The sequence below is a fragment of the Cheilinus undulatus genome, linkage group 7 (assembly GCF_018320785.1).
Source record: "Cheilinus undulatus linkage group 7, ASM1832078v1, whole genome shotgun sequence".
Classification (NCBI taxonomy): domain Eukaryota; kingdom Metazoa; phylum Chordata; class Actinopteri; order Labriformes; family Labridae; genus Cheilinus; species Cheilinus undulatus.
The window spans coordinates 31,304,690-31,321,372 of record NC_054871.1 but is presented as its reverse complement, the minus strand read 5'-3'; the positions used below and the strand labels follow the sequence as shown (position 1 = coordinate 31,321,372).

Here is a 16,683-nt window from a genome sequence, read left to right as displayed (position 1 = left end):
TCAAATCTCAACTAGAGTTCACCAGGAAGCATGTGGGAGATTTCATGGTAAAGTGGAAGATTAACTTATTCAGCCTGCATAAGGCTTGGGAGAAGATTTATTTTCCAGTGGTGCTAAAAGAAATGGTTTTCAGACAACAAGGTAAATGTTGTGGAGTGGCCAAGTCAAAGTGTGCTATCCTGATTGAGACCTATCCACACAGGTGGTTTTAGCCAAAGGTACATCTACTAAATACTGACTTGAAGGGGTTAAATATTTCTGCAGTAATTTATTCTACATTACATATTTGTATTCAAATTACATTACTTGGTAGAAATCTGTTTTCAGTTGTATATTAAAAAGGGTTTTTTGTACTTTTTTTCTCAGTTGGTTACTTTCGGATGTATTTTTTTGGTTAATTTACTAGTAAAATTGTTTAATGGACAAACCTCCATCATTTTTATAACTGCAAAGTGAGCTTTCTATTACCACAAGTCAAAATGCAAAAAAGCATTGTTACGACAAAGAAATACTCTACCAAACACGAATTCCTTACTTTTCGTGCTTGGTTTATATTGAGACAAAGAGTAAAATAATATTTTGAGGGAGAAAATTCTTGAAATTGTGCTATTAATTAATTTCCCATATATTGTATTTGGCTGTGTAGTAAAGAGTTACATTTTAACTACATTACTTATCAGAAAAAGACCAACATCTTTTGGGCCCCTCATCCAAGTTCCCAAAAGCTCCCGGATTACTATATGTCAATACGTTTTTGCTGTTTAATTTAAATTTTGTTAGAGGATATGAACCACTTACATGCAATATAAGTAGATATGACAGGATCTTAAAAATGGCTTCTGGATGATTACTCGACTTTGGATGGACTTTAGCAAATAGAGTTTGAAGGAGGTAAAAAAAAATAGACAAGGGGGCCCAGCAGCAGCTCAATTTTGCCTTGGGGCATACGAACAAGGTAATGTAGCTACGTCTCAAGGCCTCACTTTTAGAGAACATCTGGTTTGTAACTGTCCTGCAGAAGACATCGCGGTGTGCCTGTTTCCTCCAGCAGAGAGCAGTGTGCACCAACATAAGATTACCCTAATGTCTACTGAGTAAACTCAGGAAACTGATTTCTTCAAAGTGGCTGGTGCAGATTTGCCGTTCGGTTCGTCGTACTAGTGTGACCTAGTTTGTTCTCATTTTCACATCGGGTGATAGTACTGATGATTTTAGTTATTTGGAAATCTCACCTCCAACCCCTAGCTTTGTTATCAATTGCTGTGACAGCGAGAAGAAGCACCCTCCTCGACGTGGACGTGGTCAGTTGGCGTGTCCCGACTTGGAGTGACGGCTGTGCAGTCCTATGATTCCTCCCAAACATCTCAGCACTGGCCCCCCTTTCTAACTAACTACATCGCTAACTTTAGTTATATCCTGACCTATTTACACATTCGCTGGAAGTGGAAGACCGACGGGATTCAAGATGTCTGTAGCGGGCTTAAAGAAGCAGTTTTACAAAGCCAGCCAGGTTTGCAGAACTTTTTTTCCTTGCTAGCAACTGTCAGATATCGTTAGCCGCTAGCCTCATTTAGCATTATCAGCTAACTAGCGGGTTATAGTTGGCTAATATTAATAACGCTTTTTGTGGTGACAAAATTTAAACTAACTCTAGAAAGACTTTGTGTCAATGTTTAAAACTTAGTTTTTTTGTTAGAAATATGTCTGTGTCGGTTTAAAGCTAGTTTAATGTTTAAGTTTTTAATATCTTTTCATAAACGGTAGTTGAACTAGCGTCAACTAACTTCAGCTAATGCTAAGTAACGTTATAATGCAGTTAACGGTTACAAGCACTGCACATTTTGTGCGTGATTTACAGCAATGCACCAAATCAGATCCAGTAAGTTTTCGGTCCATGGTAAACATTAACACTAGCTCTGTTTGCCTTCGAGACTTTTCGGGTGACTCAGAGCTTAATACTGTATAAAACAATCCACGCAGAAGTTGTGCAACATAAAACACGATTGAGTACTTGTTTAACCATTGGTCTTGATAGCGGCTCAAAGATGAAGTTGTATTTTTGAGACGATGTTACCTGAAAACTACGGTTTAAGTGTTGCCTCTTTGGAGTGAAGACCCATTTACCTATATTCCAGCTGTGTTTTTGAATGTGTTTATTGAGCCGCATCCATAAATGCAAGACATACATATGAAATGTGTTTCGTTAGGAGTGAAGCCTTCAGATATGCAAGTATAAAGTCTTCGTCTCTTTGTTTTTGAATCTTAACATGAATGTTTTTAATTTGTGCCAGCTCGCTCAGTCATGGGCGGGGACGGTTAAAAAATTTTTGTGACTCTCTTTTTCTTCCTACCCCTGCTGATCTAAGCAGGAAAGACATTTGGTTTCTGCCCTAGCTTCCTGTCAGGAACACACTCCAATTCCCTGTTGGATTGGTTGTGAGGAAAAATAACATAATTGTTATTTTAGGAGTGCTGATACAGTTTCTAATGATACCAAAAAGGCATGGTGTTTGTGGCAGCGTAAATTGAGTTGTGCATGAGGAAGAGGCCAAAGAGGATGATACAGAGGTGGAGAAAAGAGTGTACTTTCCCTTTATTCAACTGCAATGCAGCTTCTTTTCTTGCCAGAAGTCCATGAGAGTAAATAACTCTTGACATAGCTCAGATTTTCTGCACTGGAGGCATTCAGGAAGTTGGCTGTGGATATGATATCTATTCCCTGCAGTCCATATGGCCTTGTTTTTCTCTTTTACCAGCCCCGTTGTTTGTTTTTATACTTTTACTCTTGATTAAAATGTTCAGCCTGAAATATCGGACCAAAATAAATGAATAATACCAGTGAGCTGTTTCACATTTGATCAGCAGATACTTATTAGTCAGATAATGTCACAAATAAGACTTGCTTGAGGCTCTGTGTATTACCCTTACAGTCTCTGTCCTTGCTCTGTTTAAATACTAATGCACAAACATCTGTAAAACATATAAATTGTACCCTTTTTAATGGTAGCTCTATTTTTTAATCTTCAATATAGCGTGCATTTGCCCCAGTGGTGTTTGAGCTCAATTTCTTTATTTAAGGCAGTCAGCCATGTCAGCACAGTAATAACCTAGCATTGCTAGCATGCTGGCACTCCTGCTGCTCTCTCCTTATTGGGGCCATGCTGTCCAGCATCTCCTGTGGCAATTTTACTTACTGTTGTCACTGGCCCCATGCAACCATTCTTCAAAAAATATCAAACTATCCATTTAAACTTTTAACACCAACTTGAAGGTAAATTCAATCTTGGATATGTAAGAAGTTGTTTACAAATTAATGTAAACCACTGCACAAGCCCCTTGACACCTTTTGTATTGCTTTGGGGCAGAAATACTATTATTTATTTATTTATTTTAAATGGACAGACCATATTAATGAACATAAGTATAAAAGCAAATGTAAACATGTCAGAGTTAGCAAAACTGCTACATTTGTAGTCCCTTGGCAGGTACATGGTACACAGTTACTCACCTGGAGTGATTGCTTGCAAGAATTTCATTGGTGGCATCAGTACCTTGCATGTTGTCCCTATTTTGTTGCAGTAGAAAGCGAGCATTGTTGAGCTAAACATAACACAAGAAGTAAGGACATTTATGTTTGGTAGATTATTTCTTTGTTGTAGCAATGTTTCTTGGCAATAAATCTTATAGTGTTGGAAACCTGTTTATTTCCTTTCTAATTGGTGCCACCTCTGTAAGGAACATGCATTTGTGGGATGAGCAGCAGATCTTCTCTGCCAGTGCTAAACAGCTTATTCTGCCATTGACTCTTGTTTGGTGGATTGGATGATTGAAGTTTGAAGAAACAAGGCATTGGCGGTCTACCAATTTATTCATTTAACAATTAGGAGCTTCAGTAGCGTGTGGAAGAACCATACACAGCTGCAGCAGCCTGGCACCTTCTCCTCATGCTGGTCACCAGCCTGGTCATACATACACTGATCCAACAAGTGTTCACTGGGGTTGAGGTCAGGACTGCTGACAGGCCATTCCCTACTCTCCTCTCCACAATTCTGGAGGTAGTCTCTTATGAACCCTGCGCTGCATTGGAAGAGAAGATTTGGCAAAGTTTTTAATGGGCGCAACCCACATATTTAGCCCTGCTGAGCACCATTTAAAATAGAAATAAACAGGTTTTCCAGTGGTATAAGTTTTATTGCAAAAAAGCATTGTTACGACAAAGAAATACTCTACCAAACACAAATTCCTTACTTTTCATGCTTGGTTTATTTTGATGAGTGACCTTACATGGTTTTGCTGGTACCCTCTGTGTTGGCATCTTCACTGTGTTGGCTGACTGATTGAGTCTGGTCGGTTTACTTTCACGTTTTACAAGGCTGGCTGAAAAAAGTTGAAAAAATGTAGATTTTGTGTCCAACAAGGTTGTTGCATTGGTTGTTAAGACATGAACTTATGATAAATTAGTGTATGTGTATTATTTGAAAAGTAGATCATGTTTTTGTCCAGATTCTGGGAGATTAATTGCCACTTATTTCAGCCCCTCAACTTCACTGGAAATAAGCTTGAGGGAGTTTGAGTTTGTATGCAGTGATGCGAGGAAGTTTTAAAAAGTATTTATGTTTCATTTTGAGCATGTTAACAACCAAAGTAAAAAAAAATTTAAAAAAAAAAGACAAAACAAAATAAATTTAAAAAAGAACAAAAGAGAAGAAAAGATAATAAAAATGCATCGTCCATCATAGTTTACATGTTTGAAATGGAGTAGGAGAAAGTAAAACTTGCCTGGTCCTACTCCTTATTCTCTAGTACAGTTTTATCTCATACTAACAGCTTTTCATTACAATTGTAGTCATGAAAAAGTTACATAATTTAAGAATTATATACACAAATATACAGCACTGTGCAAAAGTTCCAGGCAGGTGTGAAGAACCACCACAAAGCAAGAACGCCCCCAGAAATACACACATTCCAAGCATACATTTGTATATACACATTCACATGCACATATGCATACACATACATATATGTCCATATACATACACACGTACACTCACACACACACACAGTACTCAAGTACAAAGTGATCATCTATAATAATAAACACTTCATATATTCCTTTTTTAAATTTAAACCACTATTATTTAGGCACTTTAACTTAATACATTTTCCAGAATCAATGCATCACCTCCACATTCCTGTACTTCTCCAAAATAGCTTTTTTATATTTCTTTTTCAACTGAATTAATTTTCAGCTGTTTTAGATCATCATTTAGTCTGTTCCATAATTTTCCTCCTTGTATTGAAATACAGAAGCTCCTCATTGTTGTTTGTATACTTGGGATTTTAAAATTTAACTGACCCCTGAACTTGTCAACCCTTCTCTGTCAGAAAACATTTTCTGTATGTGACTAGGCAGTACATTATTCCTTGCTCTATACATTTTTTTGCGCTGTTTTAAATTCCACTGGATCAAGAAATTTTAAAATTCTTGACTGTAAAGATAATTTGTGTGATCATGATAATCTACCTTTTGAATTATTCTTATGGCTCTTTTTTGAAGAGTGCATCAAAAATCATATACAGTCAAAGATTTCCTACAGTTAAGTATGAGTTGTGTGTGGGGGTGAGTATTGGCAAGAACCTCACGATACGATACGCATCACGATACTTGGGTCACGTTCCGATAGTATCACGATTATATCAGGATATCATGATATTGTGATATATTGCGATATTCTACACAGTTAACTGAGAAAAATATAGAGATGATGTACATGTAAATCACACAATACGTTGGTGGTCTTCCCGCTATATTTCATGGCAGCAAGACAGGGCTTGCATACGGCATTTCCTTTCCTTAACTCGCTGTTTGTGCTCACACAAACGTGTGAGCAAGTGGTATTTTATTAACAACTCAGCTAGAATATGAATTTTTATTTTTTACCAAAAAAAATCAATATTAAGAGTTGAAGTATGGATATTATATCGGATGTCAAAGTATCGCAATATATTGCCGTATTGATATTTTTTCACAGCTCTAGTTGTGTGTGTGTGTGTGTGTGTGTGTGTGTGTGTGTGTGTATATATATATATATATATATATATATATATATATATATACAATCTTAATTGTTCTCACTGTTCTCTGTTGATATAGTAAGAATGTTCTCAAAGGTCACCAACCCCTTCACTGTTCATGTCTAACCACAGTAGCACCATTTCCTCTTGAAATGTGGTTTGCTGAGACACTGTGACTGCAGTGTTTTCGCTTTACACCGAGCTTTGATCTTGAACTGTCCTGGCCTAATATTCATTTCTGTAATTATGATGCAGTATTTTTCTTATAAATCTTGAGGTCGTATAAATCATCTTAAATAAGTTTTACTAAATGGTAGGGCTGGGCAATTATGGTAAAAATCATAATCACGATTAATTGAACTTTGCTCCTTGGTTACTGTTAATGAATGGTTATTCCACCTCCAACTCAGTTTGTGCGGTAAATATTTATATAATTTTAAAACAACTGAAATTTTGTATATTTAAAAGTTTAATGCATCAATCTTGTGTACTCCTAGAACAAAATTATGTGGCTTAATCTATAAAATGCTGTTCTCTTTTTCAGTTTTGTGCTCTTGTAGTAATTAAACTAGAGTGGTGCTGATTCCAGTTTTATTGGCCATTTTCAAATGAATTTTCCTGGTCTTCTGACTTCTGATAAAGATTTAAGATGAAACAGATTTTCTTTCCTTAAAAACTGTCATTGACATCAGTTATTGACGCTGATATGAGTTACAATTAGGGGTGTAAAGGTAAGTGTATTTGTACCATACCGATATGGTACGGGCCTCTCAGTATGGTACAAACGTGTACCGAACGACTAATGTGGAACGAAGCTCATACACAGACAGAAAATCAGAGCGCAACTCACTGTCACACTGTCCAGGCAACCACACAACCACAGCAAACCACAGCAACTGCCTGAATATTCCCAGATAAAAGTGTCCTGTTTAGGAACACTTTGTTTTCCAGTAAAATACAACAGTGGACAAAGACAACAACAGTAGCACTGACATTATTCAGCAGCTGTGTCGCTGACAGCACATCATCCAGCAGACCAATCAAAGCATTTTAAAAAGCACCACTCAAACAAGAACGTCACTGTAACAGCGAGGAACAACAAAAGTCTCACCAGCCAGTTATGAATTTCCTAATCTTTAAGATAGTTTTTTATTATAACACTGGTGCTCTGGCTTTGTGAATCAAATAAATTATACCTTCAACCGTCCGCCTCGGAGTAGGGGGAGAGAGAGGACTCCATAATGTCTGTAGCTGCGTCATAGGTGAAGTTATCCTCAGATTTCACATGGCTCTAACATCTTTATCCACCAAGATGGGCTGTGAAAAGTTCTCCCAAATTCTGTAGTAGGTCCCATTGGTTAAAAAAGTAATCCAGTGCTGAAGTCCGAGTTGAAATCGGCAGAATAAACACTAAATAGCATACTTAACAAGCTAACACAGGGTTGTATGGTGATGGAAAATTTTAGTATTTAAGAACTTTTGGAAGGAGGTTGCTGCATCATTAATAATTTAAATGTAATTTATTTAGCCTATTTATTTTAATACACTTTAATTTAAAAAAAAATAAAAAATTACAATGTATTTATTCGCTTCAATTACCGTACTGAAAATGTACCGAACTGTGACTTCAAAACTGAGGTACGTACCAAACCGAAATTTTTCTGTACCGTTACACCCCTTGTTCTCAAGCATTCTGAGAATACACAACAAAGTTTCTTACTTAGCTGAAAACATCCTAACAAAGACTACATGTTAAGAACACTTTCAAGGCAACTCTAAGCAAGTAAAGGACAGTATTTTTTTATTCAAGGGAGGAGGTGTGGTTGGCCTCCTCCTTAGGTGAGACACGTTTTTTCAGCTGTCCTGTTGGTGATAATGGGCATTGAAGGACTGTGAAATCAATTAGCTTAGCTTAGAATTTGTCAGATATTGTGTTTTCATGAACACTTTTTATGATGCATCTCTGCAAAATAAATTTAGAAGTACAAAGCTGACAAAGTGTCTGTAAACAAGTGCCCTCTTGTGCAGTGGGCTTTGTGCATTTTGATAGTTTTATCAGTCTGACTGTCGTTTCATCAGAGACTTAAACCAGAGAAAAAGACTGTCTGCAGAAACAGTTTTGTCTGTTCAGCCCTCTGTGATTCACTAAGAATATTCTTCATTCAGTACTCAGAGAAAACTTTTCCATTCTGTCCTCTGCTTGAGAAACTTTTAAGCCTCACCGTGCCAACCAGTTTTTCCCTATATGAGCCCTCTTAAGAGCTAAGATGTTCTGTTCTGTGAAAACTTTTATATTTAACAGGATCTTCTCTCTTTTAGGATAAATTCTAAGAAAATGATTGAATGCTTGCAATTTTCTTAGAATTCTGACATTAGGATCAACTCTTTGTGCCAAAGCCACTTCCTGAATGTGGCCTCTGATCGGCATAAGCCATATGTGTGTCTGCATTCTCTTGTAATTCATTTGACATTTAGGCTCCTGTATGAGTCAGCTTTTTAGGCTATACAATCTTCCAGTGCTCTAAAGCCAAACAAGAGCAGAATCTTGAGGCTTTGTGATAACTCACTGGCTTTTACCTAACTACCAGTATACTTAAAACCCAGTCATTATGATGAAAAGGATACCTGCTCTAGACTGATCCCTCAGTGTAGCTCTATGTGTTTACCAAAACTTCCAGATGATAACGTTTTGTGGATGTTTTTGGGCTCCCGTCCTTTGAGTCTGTATACATGTAAACAGATATGTTACACTGACACAAGAGCTGCATGATTTTATACGCTCAAGGAAAAATAACTGCACTGCTAAATGGATAAAAAAATTGGACAATTTCACTTTTTTTGTCTCAAAAAATCAGAAAGAAGTTTTGTACAAATTAAGAGAAATATCCCCACATGAAAATGGGGTGTGGAAAAAGGTAATATGGCAAGAAATGTGGCACTACATTGTACAGTCTTTCCTCTGAGGCAGAGAATCAAATGCTGAGTCGGCTGAGAGTTGAGGCTGTATCTTTACTTGTGACCTGAATCCCCCAAGGCCCCCTGTCATGTGCTTTCCTCTCACAGCAGAGATTCTGCAGTTTTTCTTAAAGATCCCAACGTTCAGTAAAAACTCAGTGAGCTGCTACTGAGGGAAAAAGCAGGCATTATGTATGATTTTTTTTTTTCTTTTTTTGGAACAGCAACATATCATTCACTGAACTGTTGTAAAAATTACAAAAAATTATATTGTGTGTGTTCAAATGTAATTGATCTTTATGTATAGAGTTAATGTATTATACATTTTGATTATGTTCTTCAACTGACCATGATTTGATCAACAATACTGGCATGTTACTACTATGTTAAAGTTACACTGAACGTGTGTCATACTTTGGCAGCTAATTGTTTCCTGCTACTAGTAGGCTAACCCGCTAGCCTATGTGCTAACCTGTTGTGTTTTGTACTCCTTTGCGTCATTTGGATGTCTGTCATTGAGGCGCGTGGTGAGGTTTGAAGTGTCTTCTCCCTTCCGTGACACTGTTTTGCAGCATCTTTTGCACACAGGCTTTGTGAGGCCAGTTGGTTCACCATCAGCATCAGCTATGTAGGCAAAGTAGTCCCACAAGAGACTTCGGTAGCTTGTTCTATTCACCAGGTGAGGATGAGGAGGTATTATCTCCGAGAATGATCCAGTGTCGTCGTGGGTAGCAGACATGTTGAGGCAGAGGCACTTCTTCACTATCAGAGGAGGCTTGTGCTCAAGTTGTTCAAAGATGAAGGACTGACAGGCATGTCTTTCTGACTTGCTTTCCTTGCTCACATTGCAGCCTAGTTGAGATGTGTTTAAAAATGTAATCCTCTGTCCTAAATGTGCTCGTTCAGTCACATCAGAGCCACATATGACCTGCAGAGAGGTACAGAACAGCAGAGAATTCTAGTACCGAAAAATTTCAGTATACCGTGCAACACTAATTTGCCATATGATGGTTGGCATTATCAGGGATCTTGAGCTCTTCTCCCAGAAAATTTTAAGCACCAAACATGTATTTTCCTGCATTCTGAGAGAGTTTATGGAACCAATTTGTGCATTTTCTGCACCACTATAGAACTGTGATTTACTTGGGTGTCTTCTCTTGTGGTTTTAACTAGGGATGCACGATATTGGATTTTTGCCGATATGCCGATATTTTGAAACAAATTTTGGCCGATACCGATATTTAATTACATTTTTTCCACTGTTATAAACACCAATTCTATCATGGACTATAATTTTTTTTTAAATATTGGTAGTCTATTTTTGTACAAACTGAAAAAACATTTGATTTTTATCAGAACTGAAGGATATATTGTTGTTGTTTTTTTTTTTTTCTCAAATACAGCCATACACTAATGACAAACTTACAGTAATGTTTTGGGTTACATGTGTATTACATGCTTGCATGTATTTTTAACAGTCCAGCCAAAGTCACTTGCATTTTTGAGGGCAATAAGCAGCAGCAAAATAACCTGCTGACACTGAGCTCCACAGTGCAAAAAAAAGAAATAGCTTATAAGTTTAGACTGATTCTCCTTATTACTCAGCCAGTTTGCAGGATGGCTCCCTGACATACTCCTGACAAAGGGCTTAAATAACAACAACACAGATTCTTAAATGCAAAAAAAAAAAAACTTGCTATAGTTCAGAGCTTAATTATGATTCTAAATTTCTGAGACTCAAGATGAACAGAAATAAAACTTCAACTAAAGTAGTTCTCCTGATTCTGCTTTAAACAGCACAAACTAACTAATAAACCAAGTTTAATGGGCATTTCACTGTAAACAGCGCTGTAACAACACAGTGACACAAACATCTCCAATGCTGGAGAGGGGACACCTTTGTGCACCTTCGAGTGTGCACAGGAGATGGCACTCAGAAGTCCGTCATTGCTTTTGCCATGTTTCGCGCATGTCACGTAGGACGACATGCACGTTGTTTTTATCTCTATCTAAACATGTTATCAAAAGCGGCTGCAACTGTGGCTGCTGAGTCAGCACTCCTGTGAGTGTAGGACAGACTTTTTAAGAGTAAAATCTTCATCTATCCACGGAGGCAGTGAGGCTAAACGTGCTAACAAGACGGACACTTGATGTCTATATATTCGTGGTGAAGCTAATATGTCTAGCTTTAATGAGGAGCTTCTCTACGTGACTGGAAACAAAGTTTTGCAGTTCAGGTAAGGCTGTAAGCGCCTGCTGGGTATAATGTAGCGGGGCTTTAAATGCATCATAAGCCGGTATATTCCACAACGCTGAAAGGCTGATTATCAAGAGCTATAAATTCAATGATTTTCCTGTTCAGCTCCTTACCTTTGGGTGGTCACTGCTGTATTTTTTAGCTTTGTTGAATGACTGAAATAGAGGCTGCTGCCGAGTTTTCCCTGGCACGAAGTTTTGCCATTCTTTATAGTCCTTGCAGTCATCAGGTTGGCAGTTTTTTAGATGCAAAATTGAACTGCTGGTGTTAAAGGCATGTTGTGAGCTCCTCCTCACATCTGATGTACTTAACAAGCGATGCAAACAGCTACTTTGCTGTCTTGTTCCCACACCTCAGACTTCTCCCGCACAGCTGACATGTTGAGTTTGTTGTTGTTAGCGTATGTCCGGCGACATCGCGTGCGCTTAATTATGACGTCATGTTATCGACCGTACACATCGGCGTAAATTTTACTATCGGCGGATACCGATGATTAACTTTTTAAGCTATTATCGGCCGATACCGATATACTACCGATAATATCATGCATCCCTAGTTTTAACTATTGTAGTATTCATCAGGCACATTTTAAACTTGTAACATGTATTTTGCAGACTTTAAACAGCTGTAGCTTTACACAAGTAGTCTTTGCACATCCTGGATGACCCTAATGAATCTACAGGTGAGTAGCCTTATTCTTGTAAATTTGTGTTAGCTTTAAGCATTGCTAGAGCTTTCTGTATCTTTCAAGACTTTTTTCAACCTCCTTACACCTTCGAAGTTGGTGACGTTGTGAAATACATTAGTTCTGAGTCATTTTATCTGACAGTTTCTTTAGTCTTGTTTAAAGGCTGCAAAAAAGATAAATACAAACAAACGCTGAATGTGATAAAGTTCTGGGATGAATGGTCATGCAGGTAGGTAGTGACCTTATTTTGTCTTTACTGTAATCTGGATTTTTTTAAAATTCATAACAGGAAAACATCCATATAGAGGTGACATGACACAAAATGAAGGAGCAAAGAGGGAGATGCAGACTGGGCTCACTAAGACAGGATTTACAGAAATGAATGCATGACACTGTTTAAAAGATTTTTACATTAAAAAAGCAATGTTTCATCATGTTTCCTTTCCTTTCCTCACAGACATCAACTACCCTGTAAAAAGAGACTCAGACATTGAAAAGTTTAACTCCTTATTCTTTTATTAAATAAGTGACCCTCGTGTGGAGTGGTGAAGAAGTTTAACAGCTTTGTCAAACAATGAAAAGCAGAAAAACATCTGCTGTTATGATTAAAACAGTAGGATTAGATCTGCCTGTGCAACACTCTCTTCTGCTGCAGTGCATCTGATCTCCTCTCCTCTGACTTTCAGCAGAACTATTTAGGATGTTGTCTGTTAGGATTGTCCAAAAAAGCTTGCAAACTTGGTGCAAATTATGCAAATAACTGGGGTTTTTTGCACACTGGGGTTCTGAAAACACGACATATATCCATGTAAGTCAGTTAGAATTCTTATTAAGGACTAAACCTTAAAGGTCACATATTATGCAAAATAAACTTTTTCAGGCTTTTCTAGCAAAAGTATGTGCCCCTACCTTTCAGAAACTGTGTGCTGAAACAAGTCGTTCTCATATTTTCCCCTCATGATGTCATGCAGGGAGTTAGCACCACCCCCAGGTTTTCAGTCAGGAGAGCCACATCCATTAAGCCACATCCATTTCCTGAGAGGCATGTTGTCAGGGGCGGAGTCAGACAGCTCATTAACATTTAAAGGCACACAAACAGAAACGGCTCATTCTAAGCAGGGCTGAAACAGTGGGTTTATTTAGACATGCAAAACATCCAATACTGGAGTGTTTTTTTCCGCAACAAACTTCACAGGCATGTTTCTGGGACCTCTGAGACCAATATAAACTTGTCTTAAAGGGGTAAAATATGTGACCTTTAAGTTTCATTTTCAGACAAATCCCTGCTCTGTCTGGAAGCAGCTTTAGCAGATCATCGATACATTTTACTTCTTCACAATCTAAGCTCACCCTATGCACAATCTTACCTCCCTGACATGCATCCTCTGATTAAGGATGGATGTTAAAAAATTCACACAGTAAAGTGCATATTCCCCTGCTTCTCCTCCTGCTGTCCAATTGACATTTATTTCATGTCTGATCTCAGCTGTTCTGTTATAGTTGTCTGACCATGTGTCTGGGTGACATATATGTGTTTCTTTAACCATTTGGCACTATCTAGAACACAAGGTATAAATAAGCATTAAAGAGCTGTTGACTGGACCCAGAACTCTTCCAATTATCTACTGAAGTCCCAGCCTAAGGAGACTGAGGTTAAGTTATTGACATTTTTTTAATTTCATTAGTATCATAAGTTACCTGTCAGTATTTCTGTTTATGTAGGAAAAGAGTTTAACTTTTGTGCTATGGCTAACTATCACAGGCAAGGGAATTGTCGAAGGAAAGAGTGATATCTTAGATTCAAAGGATGGATATATGCAATAACCTATTTCCAGGTGTAGAAAGTATCTGTTTACATTTACTCAGATAACTGTAATTGTTTTGTGTTTTTGGGTACTTGTCCATTTTGAGGACCTCTAGAAATCAGTACTTTTACTTCTACCTAAGTACTTTTACTTAAGTACAGTACTTGTGTACTGTAGCAAAAAACAGTGTTGTTTTTGAGTGCTGCTATCTCAGGGTTGGACATATTAGAGTTGATTTTAACTCTCAAAGTGTATTTTTTAACTGCATTATGAGTAAATGGCCTCAATGTTGGAGTTATTTGGCAGTGTTGATCCACCAGTGTTCCTCCAACTTGTTAAGAGTCAACTGATCTAATCTCTGTCCATTGCCATCTCAAATCTGGGGGAATGTGTCTGCAGAAATCCCCATCATGCCATTGAGAAGAGTGTTAAGTTGTGTTTAGATGGTGCATGTTGTACAGTGATCCTGTCGTAAGCAACTTTTCATTTAATTTTACGCATGATGTGCGCACTCGTTCTGGTGAAGGTGTTAATTAAATGTGAAACTCTTGGAATTTATGACATTTTCTGGAGAGCTTTATTGATTATATTTGTTCAGAGTAGTTGTTTATTTCATTGTCATATATTCTTTACATTTAAAGGTTTTCTATTTCCCTTAAAAGTTCCCCCTTGTGTGTTTAACACTAACTTGAGAAAGGTTAGCGAAGTGTTACAAACAACTAAAATGTATGTTGATTTTTGATGGCTGTGTTTCACTTTTTTCTCTCTCTTGGTTTCTGGGGGCGCTCCACTTTTGTTAGGTACATATGGGGGGTGGCATGTGGAGCCTTGTCTAGAGGCTAAGGATTAACCTGGGCTGTTACAAACCTCCAGAACAAGACATATTCATCACTTCCTGCAGTGACACAGCTACTACATATGCATTGAGTATTTTTTTCAAAGGAACCATAGCATGGAACTGTTTCTGTTGTTTCAGTCTGTGTTTTCAGTATAATAGGAACCCAAGTTACTATGCAACCAATGACTGTTGTAGCATGCCATTTATTAAACCCCCATATGGTGGTGAAGTGAGTTGTTTTTAGTCTTCCACTCCAACAAACAAAAACATTCAACCATGTCACACTGAAGTCCAGGCTTGAAGTGTTTACAGTCATGGCAGTTTGGGCTATTTTAAAATCAGTTTGTCTGACTAGTGCCTCTGAAAAGCTTAAATCAAATTCATTGTTTAAATAATTAGCCATGAAAAACAAAATATGTGTACAGGACATGGTTAGGAGCTGATCTGTCTACCTTTTCTTAGACTTTTTTGATGGCCTAAAAAATGCTTAGAGATCTTACTTGGAGCTCCATTTGTTTTCAATTAACATGTCCTAGTCTACTTTATTGAGTTAGCCGCTCCAACATTTTTTCATCCTGTAAAGTGTAACCAGAGAGATTGCATAACTCTGTTTGTGCTGCTTCTCTGTGAGCTTTACATTCCTACAGTATGTTCAGATCACCTGAGTAGTTAAGTTAGAGGTAGGATTTTGTGACATAAAACATACTGTATACGTTGCCCTACAAATCCATATTTGTAAAAGAAGTGTCACTGTGTTTTCTACAGAGCAAGCATGCGAAAGAGACTCGAAGCTCAAATCAAAACCTTATGAGCAGCATTAATTAGTTTGCTCTCTCTCTTTTTCTCTCTTTTCTCTTCTGTGTCTCTTCTTTTAGATGGTGAGCGAGAAAGTAGGAGGTGCCGAAGGAACTAAACTAGATGATGACTTCAGAGACTTGGAGCGGGTAAGAGGGACATCTTTTTGCCAAATGTGTAGGCCCTGTTGGTTTAATGCTCAGTACATAAATGAATCATTCCCTCTGGGTGACTTCTGTCGTTAATGTTTACACCTCATTCAAAGCATTACCTCATCCTCTGCTCATGCGGGATATTTTCAGACCTTGGGTTTGTGGAGCAGTGTAATGCTGTATGGCTTTGATTTTAAAAAAAAACCCCTAAACAGTAAAGTCGGTAATTGTTTATTAAACAACTAAATTTTAGAAATAGTTTGATAATGTGTTATTCATGTTAATTAACAACAAAGTCAGATCTCTCTGCGCTGCTGTGTGTGCATATTCTGTCCATCAGTTCATGTCAGGCTGACGTGATGGGTACATTGAGTTTTTCAAAGTAAAAGTTCAATCAGCGTGTTCCTGTGGTGAGACAGCTTGTGTTTCATATGGTACTTTTATTCTGAAATGTTTCAGGGATAGTCCTTTGGTTGTTGCAATAACTTGCAGAGTTACTTAGGTTTTTAACTTTATTTTCATTTCTTTTCAATGCAAACTATTTAACAATGTTAGATTATAAGAGATGATAACTCTTATGCGTTTCTGCCTTCCTCTCTTCCATTCCTTTCCATGCTATGTTTTGCTCCACTATGTCAGTTAAGAACCAGTTTTAATGTGGAATACATCTTTTTCTAAAAGCTGGTTTCCCAAAACCTATATAACTGACACCACCTATGTACAGGTGTGTTAGTTAAATATTGTCTTTAGATGTGAGAGTCTCAAATGCCGGTCTTCATAAAGTATTAAAAAGTTTTAGCAAAGTCCTCTAGTGTAAAGCTTGCATTAGGCTGCTGCAAACTATAATCACGTAGATAGATAGATGGATAGACAGACAGATAGATACTTTATTTACTTCATTTATCCCCTCAGGGAAATTTGGGTATCCAATAGCTCGCATAATAAATAACTATATAAACTACAATGAAACACAGAATAAGAATATACAATAAAATACACAATACAGTCTACATTTAAAGAGTCCGTCAGTGGGAGTGGCAGCCAACAGTCCAGTTAAAAGCCACTGCCCCTGACCAGGGAATTATACAGCCTGATGGCTGTGGGGACAAAAGATCTCC

General features: G+C 37.6%; 1 protein-coding gene across 2 annotated transcripts in view; it reads left to right on the top strand.

Moving 5' to 3' along the window:
* Positions 1 to 1,131: 1,131 nt before the first annotated feature.
* Positions 1,132 to 16,683, top strand: part of sh3gl1b (SH3-domain GRB2-like 1b) — a 32,377-nt gene continuing 16,825 nt past the window's right edge. For both annotated transcript variants that reach the window (XM_041791218.1, XM_041791217.1), the window contains exons 1-2: positions 1,132 to 1,510; positions 15,494 to 15,562. In XM_041791218.1, coding sequence (XP_041647152.1) covers positions 1,466 to 1,510; positions 15,494 to 15,562 — 114 coding nt within the window. In that variant the 5' untranslated portion in view covers positions 1,132 to 1,465. The remainder of the gene's footprint in view (positions 1,511 to 15,493; positions 15,563 to 16,683) is intronic.